This window comes from Rhizoctonia solani, chromosome 2 (genome assembly GCF_016906535.1).
Source record: "Rhizoctonia solani chromosome 2, complete sequence".
NCBI lineage: Eukaryota > Fungi > Basidiomycota > Agaricomycetes > Cantharellales > Ceratobasidiaceae > Rhizoctonia > Rhizoctonia solani.
Genome location: NC_057371.1, coordinates 2,387,218 through 2,404,769, shown reverse-complemented (window position 1 = coordinate 2,404,769; position 17,552 = coordinate 2,387,218). Strand labels below are relative to the sequence as shown.

At 47.9% G+C, this 17,552-nt stretch overlaps 6 protein-coding genes across 6 annotated transcripts; 5 read left to right on the top strand and 1 right to left on the bottom strand.

The window, feature by feature from the left end:
- Window positions 1-1,159: 1,159 nt before the first annotated feature.
- Window positions 1,160-3,599, top strand: RhiXN_05368 (uncharacterized protein; the record flags this gene model as incomplete). The annotated part of the gene is made up of 3 exons (XM_043325184.1): window positions 1,160-1,286; window positions 1,337-2,024; window positions 2,078-3,599. The coding sequence occupies 3 exons, from the start codon at window positions 1,160-1,162 to the stop codon at window positions 3,597-3,599; spliced, it is 2,337 nt and encodes a 778-aa protein (XP_043177603.1).
- A 671-nt stretch (window positions 3,600-4,270) lies between these two features.
- Window positions 4,271-5,212, top strand: RhiXN_05367 (uncharacterized protein; the record flags this gene model as incomplete). The annotated part of the gene is made up of 1 exon (XM_043325183.1): window positions 4,271-5,212. One exon carries the CDS (start codon window positions 4,271-4,273, stop codon window positions 5,210-5,212), a length of 942 nt encoding a protein of 313 aa, XP_043177602.1.
- Window positions 5,213-5,716: 504 nt separating this feature from the next.
- RhiXN_05366 (tRNA pseudouridine synthase A) lies at window positions 5,717-7,935 on the top strand (the record flags this gene model as incomplete). Its single annotated transcript, XM_043325182.1, has 9 exons — window positions 5,717-6,152; window positions 6,205-6,223; window positions 6,279-6,378; window positions 6,434-6,586; window positions 6,723-6,955; window positions 7,137-7,214; window positions 7,274-7,280; window positions 7,334-7,644; window positions 7,698-7,935. The coding sequence occupies 9 exons, from the start codon at window positions 5,717-5,719 to the stop codon at window positions 7,933-7,935; spliced, it is 1,575 nt and encodes a 524-aa protein (XP_043177601.1).
- Window positions 7,936-9,859: 1,924 nt separating this feature from the next.
- RhiXN_05365 (uncharacterized protein) lies at window positions 9,860-11,163 on the bottom strand (the record flags this gene model as incomplete). Its single annotated transcript, XM_043325181.1, has 7 exons — window positions 9,860-9,920; window positions 9,979-10,156; window positions 10,208-10,316; window positions 10,376-10,471; window positions 10,519-10,737; window positions 10,891-11,016; window positions 11,077-11,163. The coding sequence occupies 7 exons, from the start codon at window positions 11,161-11,163 to the stop codon at window positions 9,860-9,862; spliced, it is 876 nt and encodes a 291-aa protein (XP_043177600.1).
- Window positions 11,164-11,999: 836 nt separating this feature from the next.
- On the top strand, window positions 12,000-15,176 carry RhiXN_05364 (Transposase family tnp2; the record flags this gene model as incomplete). Its single annotated transcript, XM_043325180.1, has 7 exons — window positions 12,000-12,031; window positions 12,088-12,464; window positions 12,512-12,578; window positions 12,638-14,083; window positions 14,495-14,753; window positions 14,817-15,085; window positions 15,140-15,176. 7 exons carry the CDS (start codon window positions 12,000-12,002, stop codon window positions 15,174-15,176), a joined length of 2,487 nt encoding a protein of 828 aa, XP_043177599.1.
- Window positions 15,177-15,968: 792 nt separating this feature from the next.
- Window positions 15,969-17,292, top strand: RhiXN_05363 (peptidase C14; the record flags this gene model as incomplete). The annotated part of the gene is made up of 4 exons (XM_043325179.1): window positions 15,969-16,180; window positions 16,250-16,421; window positions 16,479-16,695; window positions 16,754-17,292. 4 exons carry the CDS (start codon window positions 15,969-15,971, stop codon window positions 17,290-17,292), a joined length of 1,140 nt encoding a protein of 379 aa, XP_043177598.1.
- Window positions 17,293-17,552: the final 260 nt, after the last annotated feature.

Here is a 17,552-nt window from a genome sequence, read left to right as displayed (position 1 = left end):
CGGGTAGGCTCGGTAGCCAAGAAGTTTCATGCCGTTGACAATATCCAATATCGATATCCGATGGCTAGTCTATCGTCGTTCAATATTATCGGAAAGGCTCTTAGGTGCGAAATTTGGCTCGAGAAATGATACAGAAATGAACGATCTGGAGTCGGAATGTTGACGGATCTAAGTTTGCCTGGGCTGTTTGTTTGTTGTGGTTTGTGATGGGCTTGAGTACAATCCTTGGCGCATAATTCACAGCACTCTATTGTGTCCCTGGTAAAATTTCTGATGGCCGAAGTATGATCGCTTCTAACTTAGGCATAAGTGATGTTGGGGTGGTATATATATACAACACAATTTCCATATATAGGCGGCTATCTTTTATAGGATGGATGTCGAATGGGTTCATTGTATGGACTTGAGTTCACATCTAAGTTGGAACATTAATGAACATTGTAAGCCGTGGAAGGCTGGTCAAAATTAAAACTACGATAGGACCGGTTCAAAAAGTTGAGCTTGCTATGAGATTAATGGTTGGCCAAACGTCCGGGTGTATCATGTATATTACGCGTAATTAGGTGTCAATGTGGCCTGGATATTTTATCAATGTGCTCAGTGACATTTTTCAATGAACAAAATGTATTTGACGCGTCGATTGAGTCATCCAACATAGAAACACTGCGCGCCACGGCGCCGAGGTAACATCCTGAAATTACAAACATTCCCAATACCCAAGATATCCGTTCCGGCACACACAAATCAGTGCTATCATCGATCAAGTCCTAGAGTCCTGGATCGACGTTGTCAAACGTCGGTGGAGAGTTCTGGCGCACTGATATAGTGGCCGTGGCGGTGCTTTATCCACGTGACCACGTGTTATTAGAGGGGGGGGCATGTGTTGAATTGATGCGTTGTTTCTTCCCTCCCCTCTTCGTTCCCCTCCCTCGCTTTCTTCTCCCGCTTTCCTTAGACCAACATACCAACTGTATCAAACTCTGAGCTAAAGGTGGGATTAGTCGCCATGGTGGTATGGACGGAGGGGGCTTAATTGGTGTTATTTAACAGGCACATACCCTACTTCAGCCTTACGTGGCTTTCTCTCGCCGAACCATAACCAAGACATTCGACAACCAACACCTTTTATTCCACTTGACCGACTGCTGCTATATCCTCCATGGACTCGCACAAGCCCAGCGCTGTCTTGCCCCGACCACGAAGTGCGACAGTGGGAAGCGGTCGGAGCGGCAAGAGTTCCAAGTCTGCCGAGGAATTTGGAGACAAGGCTGGAGCGTCCACCAAGAGTAGGTTTATTATCCCATTCGTTATTATTTCTCATTAATGCTATCGTCAGCTTCAATTACATCGTCATTCAAGTCATTTGCCTCGAACCTTATACGATCCAAACCTACGCCTGCTCCCACACCTGCGCCCATCGCAGCTGCAAGCTCACCTCCTCCCTCGATCCCCCGCTTCATAACACCACCGCCTCAAGGCTCGGGCCCCCAGACCATTCGCTTAATCCCATCCCCTGGTCCCAACCAACTCCCTCGATCTCGCTCAGCTGCCGACATCCTCGAGGGCGTTGCAGTTCCAGCCCCTGCTTTTAAGAAAATTGCAAATGAACTGGCAGAAGCCGAGAAGCTTTTGAACGAAGAAGACGTCGACCAGGTCAGCTTTGGCTTTGGTGCTGCTGGATACGAGGACCACAGCGCGCACGACGTCAGCATGGGATCCGTTTCGCTGCCCTTTGTTACCGAACAACACGAGGAGAACAAGCCCGAAGAGCCGTTTAACAAGCGTACTTCCTTTGTTTTCGGCTCCCCTCAACATTCCGTGACCAATGCCGAATTCGGTGATGCAGCCGCCGCTGTTTTACGAGAAATGAATGCTAGGATGGGCGTTGCCAATACATCTCAGGCGCTGAATATCCAGCAGCTACAGGAGGTTATGTCCAACGTAGGCAAACCTGTTTCCCCAATCAAAACGGAGGGGAAATCAGACGTACGGTTCGCGTCAAGCCATGACAAAGAATTTGCCAAGTATGTCATTTGTTTTCCTATATTTGTTGTCGGTACTAATGTCATAATTACAGGATGGACTCTATTGCAAATCACTTCTCTGTACGTTCCAGGAAGCGCAAGTCGGAGCACACGGCAGACGTTGGCGATACTACCTCGGACTCTAAAGTCTTCGTTATGCATCCTCGCCTATCCGACGCTGCTGACACCGATGATTCCGAACGGATCGTTAAGCGCGCACGCATTTCTACCGCCGATGATAAGCCCACCGCTGGCGGAAAGACGGCCAAAGATTCGGCTGCTATCCGCGCGCAACTGGAAAGTCGGCGCAAAAGTGCCCGTACGAGCGCGGGCGTGTCGAGCCGAAAGAGCGCTGGCGCTACTCAACAAACCGCGAAAGGTGGCTTTGGGCTCATGAAGATGGTCAGGGGGATTTGGGGTTCGAAGGAGAAGGAAAAAGAAAAGGAAAAGCCCAAGGAGCAGCCCAAGGACAAGGAGAACGAAAGGCCGGTGTCCGAAGTCCTAAAGAACTTTCCGTCTGTTCCTACCGAAAACCCTCTCCCCAACTTTCCTGTTGCACCGAAGGACAGGATTGTATCTGGAGGCAAGCAGTCGGTTGGGCCTAGCAAGATTGCTCCCAAAGCTAGAGGCCAAGAGCTCGGACCGACCCGCTCGTTCCCCATTGCACCTAAGCCTAGGGCCACTTCTGGCTTGTACGCACCCACTGCTGCATCACTCGCCAGGCATGCCACGACTTCCAGCTCAGCGACTAGGTTGACGAGTGCGACTGGAAGATCCCGGGGTCTGGCGGCCGTCACTGCACCGGCGAAACCAGTCATTACCAAGGCCACACTCGTACCGACCGCAAGACTACCCTCCCCACCAACGACCGAACCCGTTGGCTCTGGGCCGACCCGACTCGGTGCTAACACACCCAAGCCTGGGGCTATTCCCTCAAGGCCTGCTTCAAGGGCTCTCCCCGTGCCACCTGCGACTGTTGGTCGGGCTGCTACCTCTGGATCCACCATTCAGGGTTCTACTCGAGTAGTTTCTCCCACGATGAGAAGAGCCGCGACCACCGGAAGAGCCACATCCCCTCCAAATGGTCGTAAACCCGCTGTTAGCCCAGGGTCAAAGTCACCTCTCACATCGATCTTCAAGCAACCTCAGACGACGGACGCGATGACCATGCGGGGAAGTGCGCCCACCGTCCAGCCTTTCCGACTAAATAATGCTCCGACCCAGCCCCTGCAAATCACCAAACGAAACACCATCTCTAGCCCATCGAAGCCCGCTGCTCGATCTCCCCCTCCCCCTCCGCCGCCCACCACTCGACCCGTTCGCCGACCTCGTATTTCGAGGAGCAAAGTTATCGCAAAGCTTGGCGAGAAGCGTGCTGCCGTTGCGTCTCCACGGTCGAGCAAAACCCGGAGCTCGATCCAGGGTCGGACGTCTTTTGGCGTCAAACCTGGCCCGGTACCGGTTGACGCAGCCAAGGCGAGGATGAGGAAGAGCGAGGCCGCTAGCAGGCGTAATCGCGTTGTGGACAAGGGCGTTGTAGGAAGGCGAAGCGAGGGTGCTGTTTTGAGACGTTAGGAGGGGTGATGGGTTGGTGGTGCCAAAGGAGCTAGTGTCAATTTTGGGTCAATGAGATGGAGAATACTGAAGGACTAGAATAGGACACTTGACTACAACGGGGAATGCACTTGCTTCGTCACCCAAACACCATGAGGGGCGGAGACCGAAGTGTAGTTCTCCGGAAGAGCAGTGCACTGCCGGGGATTGAATCTCCGGACAAGAACACTTTTTCATTTCATTTGGTTTTGTTTGGGTGTATATATGCGCTCGATGCGTTGATCATGCATCTTTTGGAACCTTGTACATACATAACTAGTTGTATCTGTACTTACGCTTCGGTCAACTAAAATATCAGCATCTCAGTATTGTCTCTTCTACATGGTTACTGGTGTGGTGGCCTGGCCTCGGTCACTCGTACGTTACAAAACATAAGATGTTGCCACCCAGAACACGAGGCGATACGCGATGTTTGACGTACATGGATGGAAATGGCCCAAGCGCTAGAGCTCTAGAGATAAAAACGCCACGTGACGACAGACATGGGTGGCTTGTGCAGTGTACATTGCTGGCACTTGGACCTTGGGCGTCGACGGTGTGTATATCAAGGCGCGTCGTAGGTGCCCATAGGCTCCATTGCCTGGTGCCATCATCTTTTTTTTCTCTTCTTCTAGGTTCCTCGACTCCTTTCTATGCCTCACTGGACGCTCAAATCTACTGCCACCAAAATGTTGCAAAATCTATCCTCGAGCGCTGTGCCTAGGGAACGTAAAGGCTCAGTCGACATCCATGTGCACACCCAGCGCTCGTGTTTCGTAGAGGCGACAAATAATCATGCCACATGTGATCCCATCGGACATCGATCAAGGTTTATCGCACCTTACAGCTTGCCGCCCAAGTACGAAAAGGAGTTTTCTGGAGGTCGTCAGAAACCACGACCGAAACCACTAAGTAATTCTCTTCGTTTGCCTGCTTTGCCTGTCGTCAAGTTTCGCAGCGGAGACGCAGGCCCGAACATATCTGACCCTAAATTCGCAGAAATTCGTAATGTAGCAGATGACGAAAACTCGACTCCGACTGGGCCAGATGAAAAAGCCAAGGGATTGGTCGAGAGGAATAGACGCCGGTTCGGGATGATGTACTATCCCGAGAGTGTGCGCGATGAACTCCGTCGAGCGCGTACGATGTCTGGGTCGCCTCGAGTTAAAATGCAATTAACGCCTAGCTCGAGCTCGAGTTTCTGTGGTGAAATTATCATCTCATCCGCTCGGGAAGACGGAGCGTTTTTCGAACCTCCCTCCTGGTTTTCAATCGCTTCTGAATCTGGCGATCCGAGTCGTTTCAGTCTTTCCACCTCGGACGAGCCCCCGTCCGGCCGTATTTTATCTATTGCAAGCACTCCTACTTCTGCCAAGTCTTGGGAAACCTTTCGCATACCTTCCATCCCGCCTTCCCCGGTCGATAGCGCCCCATCGCCTATCTCTGCCGTGCCTCGTGATCCCCGTTTACCGCCTGCCGATTATTTACTCTACAAGGAAATGTACGACGATGCGATGATTAAAATGCATGGAAAGTTGCCGGCCGAATGGGTCGCATACACCCATCGTCATCTTCCTGGCCCAAACCGCATCTAAGCCAAGTCGTATGAAGAGTCGAATCTAAACATGAGACGGAAAGGAAATTAAGAGATAGTTGTTTTGTTTTTGTCGTTTGGTACCCTAATATGCAGATTTCTTTGTAGTGCTTTATGTTTTTTTTCTTTGGTCACTCGTTGTATTACCTATCCCACCCCTACTGTCTTTCCCCTGTGCCTCTCGTTACGAAAACTTACGCGATTAATGTGGGATGCTCCCATGGACATTGATTATTTATTAATACATATATCTTTCACACCAAGCTTCCTAGTTCCCATACATCCCTTTGATCTGGAGAATTTGTACCCCACATTTGAAACTTCGAGTGGCACGTGACATTGGGCACAGTTTTCTTGACACCTCTTTACTCTCAGATCTGGGCTATCGAAAGTTTCAATAAATATCTCATCAGGTATCAGACTTATTTCAAGCTCTTGCAGGGTACACCCTACTTTGACTATATCAAGAAGTCGAGCGTATAGACCAGCCTCATTTCTAGCTGTTATGAAACGAGACTCGCCATGCGAACCTGCTACTGAGGGCGTTGCCCAAGAAAAGAGGCCAAAATTTGACGAATCTGATCTCGCAAAACCTGATGCTATTATAAAATCTGCTGGCTCTACATCTTCTGTCCAAGCTGCTTCTACAATTGTCATTTCGGAGGCCCCTGATGGTGCCCCGGCGGGACCGGGTGCATGCAACTCCAACGACCCGGAAGACTCGACCACTTCTTCCTCAAAGCGCAAAAATAAGACTCGCGGTGGAAGGGGTAGAGGTAGGGACCAACGTGCCCGTACTGAGCGAAACGCAGAGCGAAAGGGATCTTGGGCGAGCCGGGGAACTCGCAATAATGAAGACAAGCCGGTCGACGGTGGACAAGAGAGAGCGCCAAGGTTACCCAAGAAGAAAGTTGCAGTGCTTATTGGATTCTGTGGGACGGGTACGTGCTAATTTGGTTTGTGTTCAAATCTGCTGATTTAACCTTTATCTAGGATACAATGGTATGCAAATGTGATTAAACCTACAGCATATCGTTTTAGGGATGGCCAACCGTTGAAACTCTTAGACAGCGAGATGCGGGAACAAATACCATCGAAAATACATTGTTTAATGCCATGGTCAAAGCGGGCGCTGTCAGCGAGGATAACTCGGACGATCCTGTCAAGGTATTAGAATTAAATTATTCATAACACCTTTAACTAACTCTAAGGACTATCTTAGGTGAACCTCCAGCGCGCGGCCCGAACTGATGCGGGGGTTCACGCGGCGGGTAATGTTGTGAGTTTGAAGATGATAACCGAGCCGCCAGATACACCGGACCTAGTCGCCAAACTGAACGAGTTACTCCCGCCTGAGATTCGTGTGTGGACATTTGTAAGGTCTACAAATGCATTCAACTCGAGGTATGTCATTCTCTTTTGACTGTATAGGCTTCAGTAGCTCAATTTTATTGGTAGAACGTATGAGATTTCTCTAGTCTCTTAGGCCATACATTGATTTTTCGTGACAGGGCTTGCGACAGCCGAGTATACGAGTATATGTTTCCCTCGTCCGCTTTGTTACCCCCATGCCTGGAACCCCGATGAATCGACATACAAAGCCTGAAATGCTCGATCCTAATGGCCCTGACTGGAATTATTGGGCTCACCCCGAGGCATCCAAGGCAGAGACAAGGAGAGCATGGCGAATTGGCAGAGGCCAGTTTGAAACACTTAGGGGGAGTGCAAAGCTTTATGAGGGCAAGTGAAAAGAGAGTTAGAGTCAATCGTTACTAACCAAAAATCCAGGGACGCATAACTTTCACAATTTTACTATCGGACTCGAGCACTCGGATCCAAGTGCGCTGCGGTACATGATTTCGATCGAAGTGAGACTTTTTATATATACGTTTTTAGCCAAAAGACTAAGCTACACTGCTTCATAGGTTAAAGAACCACACGTTCTTGATGGGATCGAATGGATATCAATCATGTACCACGGTCAAAGTTTTATGCTACATCAGGTATGCACATGCTAACGAGTGCACACCGTCTTAGTGTTCTGATTCTGACTCATATTTAGATTGTGCGTAAATGATGCTTGATTTATTCGCTTTTCAGAGTTAAACCAAGGTTAAATCAGCGCAAAATGACCACTCTTCTTATATTCGCTTCCCGTACCGGATCTCCAGCTGTAACACTCATCCCGCAAACATTCAACGGTACCAAACTCGTTATTCCCAAAGCCCCCGCACTTGGTCTTTTGTTGCAGGAACCAAGGTTTGGGACCTACAATAAACATGTGTTGGAGGAAAATGAGCTCGCAGCAGGGCGCGGACAGACCGATCGCATACGCGAGCTGATCGAGTGGGAGCCTCTGCGAGAAAATATTGACGCATTCAAGCACGCATTCATTTATAACCGGATTCGAGCAGAGGAAGCCAAGCACAGCGTGTAAGTAATGAGTTATTTTTATCCGCGACGATAGCTTAGTTTAGAGAAAATAGGTTTGCAGCCTGGCTCAAGTTCATTGACGACTATGAAGGATGGGAATTCAAGTATCTGAATCCCCGAGGAGAGGTGCCTCCAGAGGCAGTTGTGCACCCAGGGAAGAGGAAGCGCGGAACAACTGACAAGTTTAGGGAGTACCTGTGGAAGAACCCTGCGAGTAAAGGGGATGAGAGCGTTACAGACAGTGAAGATGAAGATACGTCCAAGAAGCCGAATGCTGATATGGAAGGATAGAACACTATCACTACACAACCGAACATAATCGCCAGTGAACTAATAGACGCATATATGTAGTTGGCCGAATGAATAGGGGTATCGATGCTATTCAATACTATGATACACACAAAGTCGTATTGGAATCGCCTGAAGCAGGCTACAGCACCAATGCATCCGGATGATCTCTAGTTCCAAATCGCTCGCATACAGACATCGCAAATTACAAAACTGTCGGGCGCCCTTATTTCAATTTATCGCATTGTGTATGGTGGAGTTGGCCGACCTCTCGCAGGGCTACGCCGGGTTCATAAGTGCTGATAAATTGAACGACCCCGCTTGTCTTTCTGATGAGAACTCCGTACTACTAGGTACTCTGGCACTGGGGTAACTCTGAAGTGCATCTCGTATACGTTTACCCTTCCTATAATAATAATGTGGCCCATAGATGGCATTAATGCTGTTAAATCCAAGCGCACAAGCGAAGGTGACCTCTATTCTATATTCCTTCCGTACCCTTAACCTCTCACAACGCCGAATAGCACCTTGCTTTACAAAGGTTCATTATGATTTCTTGGTATTCTGTACTAGGTTTTCCCGGTGAACCATGCGAATCAACATTTGTTGGGACACAGAAAGGTAGTACAGAGGACATTAATGCAACACCCAACCAAGAGGACTGTTGGTTTGGGACGGTTTAATGAGAGTGAGGGGACAACCCAGGGTGAGAAGAGCGTGCTGCATTTTGCGAATTCAACACTTGCGCTGTAATGTCGTTACTCATAGCTTTGTATAAACTAAACGGGAGAGGGGAAGCGAACGTTGGTTGGTGCAACATACATAATATTAATAACGAATATACATGTGGATAACCGGTCACAGTGGAAAGTTTAAAGATGAAGTAGAAACTGAGTAAGTTCATGATCAGAAAGTAACGTATTGGGCGTAGGACGATCATGTTATTGGCTTGGCATACTTGCTTTAGATAAAATCGGCCAGCTAAAACTACGGCATTATATCCAGTCCAGGGATCACTGTAGGAATCGTAGAATATATTGACCCTTTGCATCTTATTGACCGAGATAGACTACTTGGCTCGATGCATATACGCACACTAAGTATACGGCATTCATTAGTGAACATGTCCAGAGTGTAAATAAGCACTGCAACTGTAATTGAATCCCCACTTTCGCTGAGTCTTTAGTACGATTCATCACTAGTTTTTGGATGGAATCTATTCGTTATTGTACTTGCCGCTTTTGTACTGACTTTGGGTTAGGTACTTGGCAGACTTCCATCGTTAAAAACGACTGTTCGCTTTAGTCTCATCAGGGTGCACCGGCTCGAGGATCAAGCGATCGTAGTGTGGAAGTCGCTACAACATTTAAGATCGGAGTGTTGGTTCACTCTGCTGGAACCTAGCCCTCGCGGTTTGTTGAAATAAGAAAGGAAATGCTTTGCCAAATGGTATTTCATATTCTCATCATGGAGTCTGCACCCAGGAAAAACGCACTGGAGGACGCCGAGGTGCGGAAAATCCGCACCTCGAGTTTTTGGGTATTCCTATAGTTTGAACAACGCATTTCAGTGATTACACTGCGGTATTTCCGAAGTCCAGCTATATGAGATAACCGCACCTTTGTAGTAATTTGTGTTCCGCAGCTTACCTGCGGAAGTTCGTACATTTCCGCAGAAAAGGTGTAGAGCCACCTGGACCGATGTGACGGAAAATCCGTAGACTGGTGTATGTAGTAAAAGGTACATTTGAATCGGGTTCCAATCATTCGTTATATTTTGGTCCAATCAATGATATATAGAAAGCAATCAATTCATATATAAGTACAGATCAGAGGGCGTGGAAATTATCCAAGTTCTGGAGCCAATCCTGTTGGGCTGGATCAACCAGCCAAAACGACTGCATTTGTGCGTCGCACTAATCTGCCGATTATTGTTGTTTCCTTGGTCTACCTCTGGGCTTCTTGCCCTTTGGCGCGGGCTTGGGTTTACTAATCATGCTATGAGTACTCGAGAAGAGTTGTGTTGTAGACATTAATGAATACACACCTTGCTCCTTCTTCGACCCCCTCGGCTTTGTCAATTAGCTCCTGCTTTGTTACACGTGTGTTTCGACGGAAGAAGTCCGATCCCTCAGTGTCGTTGCCGTCGTCACTTGGCGGCGGTCGCACTTTTGGACGAATTCTGCTCCCAGAAGTCTTAGAGATTGAGCTATTTGGGCCCGGGGCTACAACAGTTGCGTTAGCACTATTGGGAGATGGTAATGATTGTTTCGTACCGCTGCCCTCTTTGCCACGCGTTCGCGATTTCAGCTCCTGCATCTCACGAGCGACAGCATCCCCCCAATCATCTTCTTCCGAACTACTTTCCGAAGATGGGACATGAGGCTTTGAATTAATTATTAAACAACTGATCCTAAAAAAAAGGTATTACAAGTAGTACTTACAGCCTCGTGGTCTTTTCCACTGATCTCTCCTCCTTGGCGCTTTTGACCATGTGTTGCAGCTGATGACTGGGGTATCACGGGTTGGAAATATCCCAGCTGAAGGCAAGTTAAGCACGGCCAACACTTCTGATAGAAAAACGTACTAATGTTCTTGGCTTTTTGTTTGGAGGAGCGGGTACATCAGGAGCCGGTGCGTCAGATGTCCGCTTACTTTTCTTTGGCTCGGAGTGACCAGAAGCACCCCCGGTTTGCTGAGGGGGCGGGCCTTTGCGCTTTTGTGAGCCTTCCTGAGTTGTAGCTCCGTCGGATCCCCGGCAAGTGCTTGGATTATTTGCAGTTGCGGCCGCCTTGGGTGCGCGTTGCTAAAGCGGTAACAGATAAACAAATAGGGTTAGTGTGATAAGACGTGCTGGTCTATCTTTCTTGCCTTTTTTGAGAGTAAACTCAAAGGTTCAGGCTAACGGTGTGGTCATTATATGTAATAGAGGCTAATCACAATGTACACATTGGCTTACCTTTCCCTGACTTTTGTTTCTGTTACGGCTGCGTGTCTCGCGTGAGTTCCTAAGCTGGCGCTGCATCAAGACTTCGGTGATCCAGCCGCCAGGGAATCTTCGTAGGTAGGGATTCAACTCCAGTACCTGCCCAGAGGACATGAATGTAGAGGACTATTGTATTGAAATATAGCTACATGCACTTACTTCGGCGTGAACTGCTGCTTGTTCGCTACTGGTAATCTGAGTCCAGTACAACTTTCCGTGAGATGCGCCTGGGATGATTGCATTCATTGCCAGGCGTGTACATTTCTAAAATAAAATAAAACAAAATAAGTGAGAAATCGTGTAGTTAGTAGGGTTGAAACACTTGCGCGAATGGATCGATAAATGGTCTTCCTGGCTTCACTAGTCTCACTCTTGTTGTTGTATGTTGTATTCTCATTGTCATCTTCATCGCCCAGATCCATGAGTTGCCGTAAGTTACAATTTTTTGGTATTTTTCTTGGCCGCGGGATGACTGTCCAAGAACGTTTTACTCCATGTTCATCTTCGATTATTATATTCTCTGGCTCTTTGCGCGTATGCAACATCACATAAGCAGATGTATTCGCGGTAGAGATCGACAGGGACTGACCTGTCGCCGCTTCCTGGAAGACATGTGGCATTGTGGCGTATCAAAGTAAGATTGTGATGGAAGCCAGGAACGCTCTCAAATTAAGGCTAGTTCGGTTGAGATAGTAGGAGCTACGTATCAGCAGTAAAATAGAAAAATTGATAGAAAGTGAAGTGCAGAGGCGAGTGACTTGGAGATGGCAACTGACTTGAAAATTGATGATTAGCAATGGTCCAAGAGGTGGCCTGAGCGCAATAATGCCAGCGATCGAGTGCGGATTGACTCGAATAGGCATATATTGTATTACTAATGTTACACAATAATTTTTTGTCTAATAAACTATTGCGCTATCACTACCTATCCATTGCTTTTTGAACTCTTTTGTCCCTCACAATTGTTCTCCGCTGTTGCAATGACAAAACGTCCGCGAGTGAGATGTGCCTGTAATTGCGGCAACCTTGTTACAACAGAAATTGAAGCAAAACACTTACAGAAGAGGTATTATGCGCGCTCTATGCCAGTACCTTCACTCTTACACCAACAACAGTGAGTCTTTAAGCTCTATACTTGAACCAGATACGGCTAAAAGTTTAATGTATTAGATCACTGCGTAGTTTATCCCCTCCCTGGCCGGGCTTGCTACTACATGCGCCCCCTGAGCAATTCATCCTTGGCCCCGACGGCAACGATTCCCCAGAACCGCCAGAGCTCCGCGTCCGCAATTTCAATCAAGTGCCTGATTGTGAGGATGTTGCGTTGCTGTGGGCTCAAGTCCTCAAAACAAGAGTACGCGTAGAAGAGGACAGTACCTCAGGACCCACGGAGATATCTGTTGCTAGTGGGTTTGTATCCCGCAGCGACTCCGACGCAAGTGCCGAGCCAACAGAGCCTCTAGAAGGTTGCTTTAATGCAGCCACATATGGTTTATCGCCTAGTGAGCTCTTACGGGAGGAGCGACGTGTGCAAATGGTACTAAACGGTATGTTTCGCGCAATTAATTACTGTATATTCCTTATGTACAATTAGGCTCACAAGCACAATCCCTTTCACAGCATCCAAACGCCTTGTTTCATCGCAGCTGGATGATATTGAAGTATTTGACTTCATTGTTTGAGACAAAATTAGTATTCGGACTTATCACCGAATGCAAAGTCGCTTCTGTCTAACTCGGAGTCACGCAAGTTTACCATCCCTCAAAAACCTTTGTTCGCGTATTCTTGCACTTTGTGGGCTGAAGCCTGTGACTTATGACTGCTGCAAGAACTCTTGCATCTGTTTTGCTGGCCCATTTGCCAATCTACAGTCATGTCCCGAGTGTAACACACCACGAAAAAATGCTGCTGGTGCGCCCCAAAAGACTTTTACCTATATCCCATTAATCCCCCAGCTGCAAGCTCTCTACTGTAGTCTCCGTATGTGCGAAGCAATGCAATACCGTCACAACTACAAGCGCAACAAGGATACAATAGAAGATTATTTTGATGGTAATCAATATTGCGAGCTACTAGGTACTTATGTCACTGTCGATGGTGAACAGAAACCGTTCAAATTTTTTGCGGACTGGCGGGAGATCGCCCTGGCCCTTTCCACAGATGGAATGTGTCCTTTCAAACGACGCAAGAACTCTTGTTGGCCTTTGATACTAATCAATCTCAACCTTCCACCCAATCAACGCACCCATCTTGAAAATCTTGTCTGCGTTGGCGTAATTCCAGGTCCAAAATCCCCCAAGAACCTGGGTTCGTTCTTGTGGCCGCTTATTGACGAGCTCCTTCAGCTTGCATCTGGTGTCTCTGCTGTTGATGTATCAACCAAGCAGCTTTTCTCTCTTCGAGCTCATCTTCTTGCTGTCTTTGGCAACATACCGGCTATCACAAAGCTACTGGACTTTGTTGGGCATAATGGGCGCTTCCCCTGCCGCTTTTGTCTTATGTCGGCTATCCAAGGTGCTACAGCTGGTGGAGGTACACACTTGTATTGCCCGCTCCATCGCAAGGAAGAGCCTTTCTTTGATCCCATGAAACTCCCTGCCCGTACGCATCAAGAGTGCATAGAACAAGGCTTAACAGTGCTTCAAGCTCAAACTTCAAATGCGCAATCAAAACTTGCTACCGCAACTGGCGTCAAGGGTGTCTCATCACTTGCCCGACTCCCATCCATAAGTATCCCCGCCTCATTCCCAATCGACATAATGCACATGATATTTATTAACATTATTCCCCAGCTTATTGACATCTGGACTGGGAACTTCAACAATATGGACGAAGGGAAAGGCACTTATCACATCAACCCTATTCTATTCAAGAGGATTGGGGAGATTGTTGCTAATTCTGGATCAACCATACCTACGTCTTATGGTTGCCGAGTGCCTGATATTTCGGCTCCGAGTCATGGAAGTGCAACTGCAGAGGCGTGGAGTATTTTTGGAGGGTATCTGGGACCATATGTCCTCCGCAAGCGATTCCGTAACCCCAAGTACTACCAACATTTTGTTCGACTTATCAAGCTTGTGAACCAAATCACCTCGTACGAGATCAAGCGCTCCGATATCCCAGAGATTCGCAAGGGGTTCATTCGCTGGGTCAAAGAATATGAAAAGTAAGCTCGTTTTTCAGACATTTCTCAAGTATATTCAACAAATCCCCAACTTCTAGATATTATTATCAGTATAATGCCGCCCGAATTCAGACCTGTACTGTGAACATTCATTATCTCCTTCATGTTGCTGACTGCATCGAGTATCTTGGTCCTGTGTGGTGTTATTGGTCATACCCGATGGAAAGATTCTGCAGTTTTGTTGGCGGCGTAGTGAAAAGTCGACGCTTCCCATTCGAAAACATCTCCCAACGCATGCGAGACACGGCGCAGCTTCAAGTTATTTGACACTTATATGGATTACACGATAAACTAACGTTTCTACAACTTGATATTATTGATGACGACGAAACGGACACTATACAAGGATGTGAGTTTGTGTCTCTTTACTTAATAATCGGGTCAACAATAAAGCTATAACCCTTTAACAGATGAGCGCACAATTCTGCTCGGGCGTTGTGCAAGCAACCTCAAGATCTCTGACCAGCTTCAGAGGAAGATATGCGGTTATCTCGTTCAGTCGTTTGGTATTTCAGTATTCGAGGCCAAGAAAGCAATCCCAGAGCGTGTGCCCGAGTGGAGAAGACTTCGTATCTCCCAGGGCGGGGATACTATCACAGCTCGGGGAAGCCAAAAGATTCGCTCTGATGCACGCGACAGTTCGTTTGTCAGAGTATGTCTTTCAATTCCAGACGTTTCCGCAAGAACTAATAGGAGTCTGATATTGTCTACACAGTACGAACTACTTGTAGACAAGAATGCACGGCATCGAAATGCCCCAGTAGACTTACAACCCGTTAGTCAATACGGGCAACTACAACACATTTTCCAGCTAGATTTGAAGGCCCGCTCGGCTGCAAACCCATCATCCAAGAGTATTCCCCTTATTCTTGCACTGATTCACAAAGCGCCAGTACTCATTGAAAACACGCATGAGTACAAAGTCGTCTCATATCCAGACGGCCAGCTCAAAAGCGGCAAGGTTGTGGATGCGCAAACAATTCAGTGTGTTGTGGGTCGAGTATTAGATGGGAATCATTACTGGATAATTGATCGTAGTGCAGACTGCGAATTTACTTTCCCTTCATTTACGTAGCGATATAATTTAATCTTGTACGATTTACATGCATTTATGGTTACAGTACTTTGCCACGAAATTTCCGCATCTTTGTATTCACCAGCTCGTGAGTAAGTCTGGGAAATAATCGGGGTCGGATTTTCCGCACCATGAGATGATTGAAACATCAGGATATCTGCGGAAATTATGGTATCCGCAGATTTGGGCACGAATGATCCGCGGCTACCAGGCCCACAGTGACGAGCAGTAACCTATTCGTATTTAGAACCAAGTGATACCCAATCTGAATCCCCTCTTTCTAAATATGCATATCCCTGTGATCAGTATGGGCCTTGAGTCCTTAACACATAGCAAGACTGCAGATACCAGCTGACCAAAGGCTTGTTGTCAGCAATCACTACGATGGTCTGCAGATTTGTTAGTGCGCGTGGTTCATGACCACATGGAATAAATTTCTCTAGCATCAAAACAACCTGGGCATAGTATGCCTTTACTGTTTTGTATGCTTATGTTAATAGCACTTGCTGTTTATATTTCATTTGTATTTGCCTTGTGAAACAATCAATAAAGGGATAGGAGGCCAAGCAAGGTGAGGTTTTGGTCATGGGATACAAGTTACCGATTCACCTTGATTGGCGGCTGTAAGCTAGTGAATAAATATAGGATTGGCTATAGTTTACGAGGCACCATGGTCCAGGGATGCTGGGAGCTATTACAAATGCCATTGTACGAGCGCTGACTGTTGGCCCCTTAACCTGAGCAACCTCAAGCGCTTATGCCCTTGTTCAGCTCAACCAGTGTCACTGAGGCATGTCTTCCTCGGCAAAAGAGAAAGGGTTTGGCCCCCACTTCAGGCACAAGAAAGGTGAGCTTAAAGCAGAGTTCACGTGGCCCAGCACATTGGATATTTCTGCGTCTACACCCTCTATTCAGGCCAACACTCGTCCCTTACGTGTAGAACCAGCAGTCTCCCAAATACGCCCCACAACTGGTGAAGATGCCTTGCTCGCTGAAAGCTCATTGTAAATCCTGGACAAAAGTCAACCGTTGGTCATAATTCATCCATTCAACGGCACTCACCCGACTGGCAGCACCGCAACTTCCAGGGTACCTCGGCCTATTGACTATAAGCCCCCGGCATTACAAGCTCTGAGTAGTGCGCTAGAGAAGTTGAATAAAACAGCGGAGGTGTTCCCACCTCTGCAAGCGGCTATTGGAGGACTGGTATCCTGCGTCGGACCACAGTCTGACCGCAACCGGTCGGTGTGCGTGGTACACAAGATCAAAAAGTCGCTAGTACAGGTAGACATCGAGTCATAGCTTTGTGAAGAACTCGGCGACAGCATCCACAAGTCAGACCTACGCCAGCTTGTCAGGCTTTCTGGTAGCCTGTTCATAGATGCAGTCACGGCGATTCGATATATTCGACAAACAGGGACCATAGTCGACCCAAATCAACTCGAGACCATTCTCATCTCATCACTAAGCTCGGGCTTCCAACGCTTGGACATTGATGAGCTCTACACTGGAGCAAGGGGTACACGGGGGCATGCTCCCCAGTCGCATGTATATAGCACGTGCCCGCATACGCGGAGATTCATCCCTTCCACCGCTACACACCCCCGCCTCCAACACCACAATTCTTTGGGCCGCAGTGCACCAGTCCGACCGAGACCCACAAAAGCAGCAACAGATGCTACTGATACTCTGGACCGCAGTCTGCACTTGGGAGCCAGTCGATATCAATATACTGGCAACCCTGACCGGGATCAAGGCGACAAAGGTCAACACACTGCTACAGTCTCTGTACTCCATGCTGCACGTGTCGCAAGTGACCAAGATGATCACTACGCTGCACGCATCGTTTCCCGACTTTATGTTTGACAAGGAGCGGTCGGCAAAGTTCTGCTGCGACGAAGCGAAACATAGTCAACTGCTCGTCGAAAGGTGCTTCGAGGTGATGCAAGACCAACTGAAATTCAACATACGTAGTCTGGAGACATTGTTCATACCCGATAGCGAAGTGCAAGACCGATGGATAAAATATCCGGGTCATGTCAAGGATGGGAGCTTCTATGACCTGATTGCAAGCCTTCGCTGCCCAACCTACCCCACGATGAGTGTCATCCTCTGATCCCTGGTGCTCTACCCCGCCGTATTCTCTTTCACTTCCGCGACTGGACGCGTCCGATGGACACACGCACAACTACTGGGCTCACACCTACCTCGGTCTCTTATCTTTTCTCCTTTATGTTCTTTTTCATCGCTAGTATATACTATGGGCTACTGGGCCTCCCTCTGATTTGCGGGGAGCTCCCCGATATTTTGCAGTCTATCATGGGGCTGGGCTCCAACACGACTATAGTAGGATTCCGAAAAAAGGCCTTGCGCCCG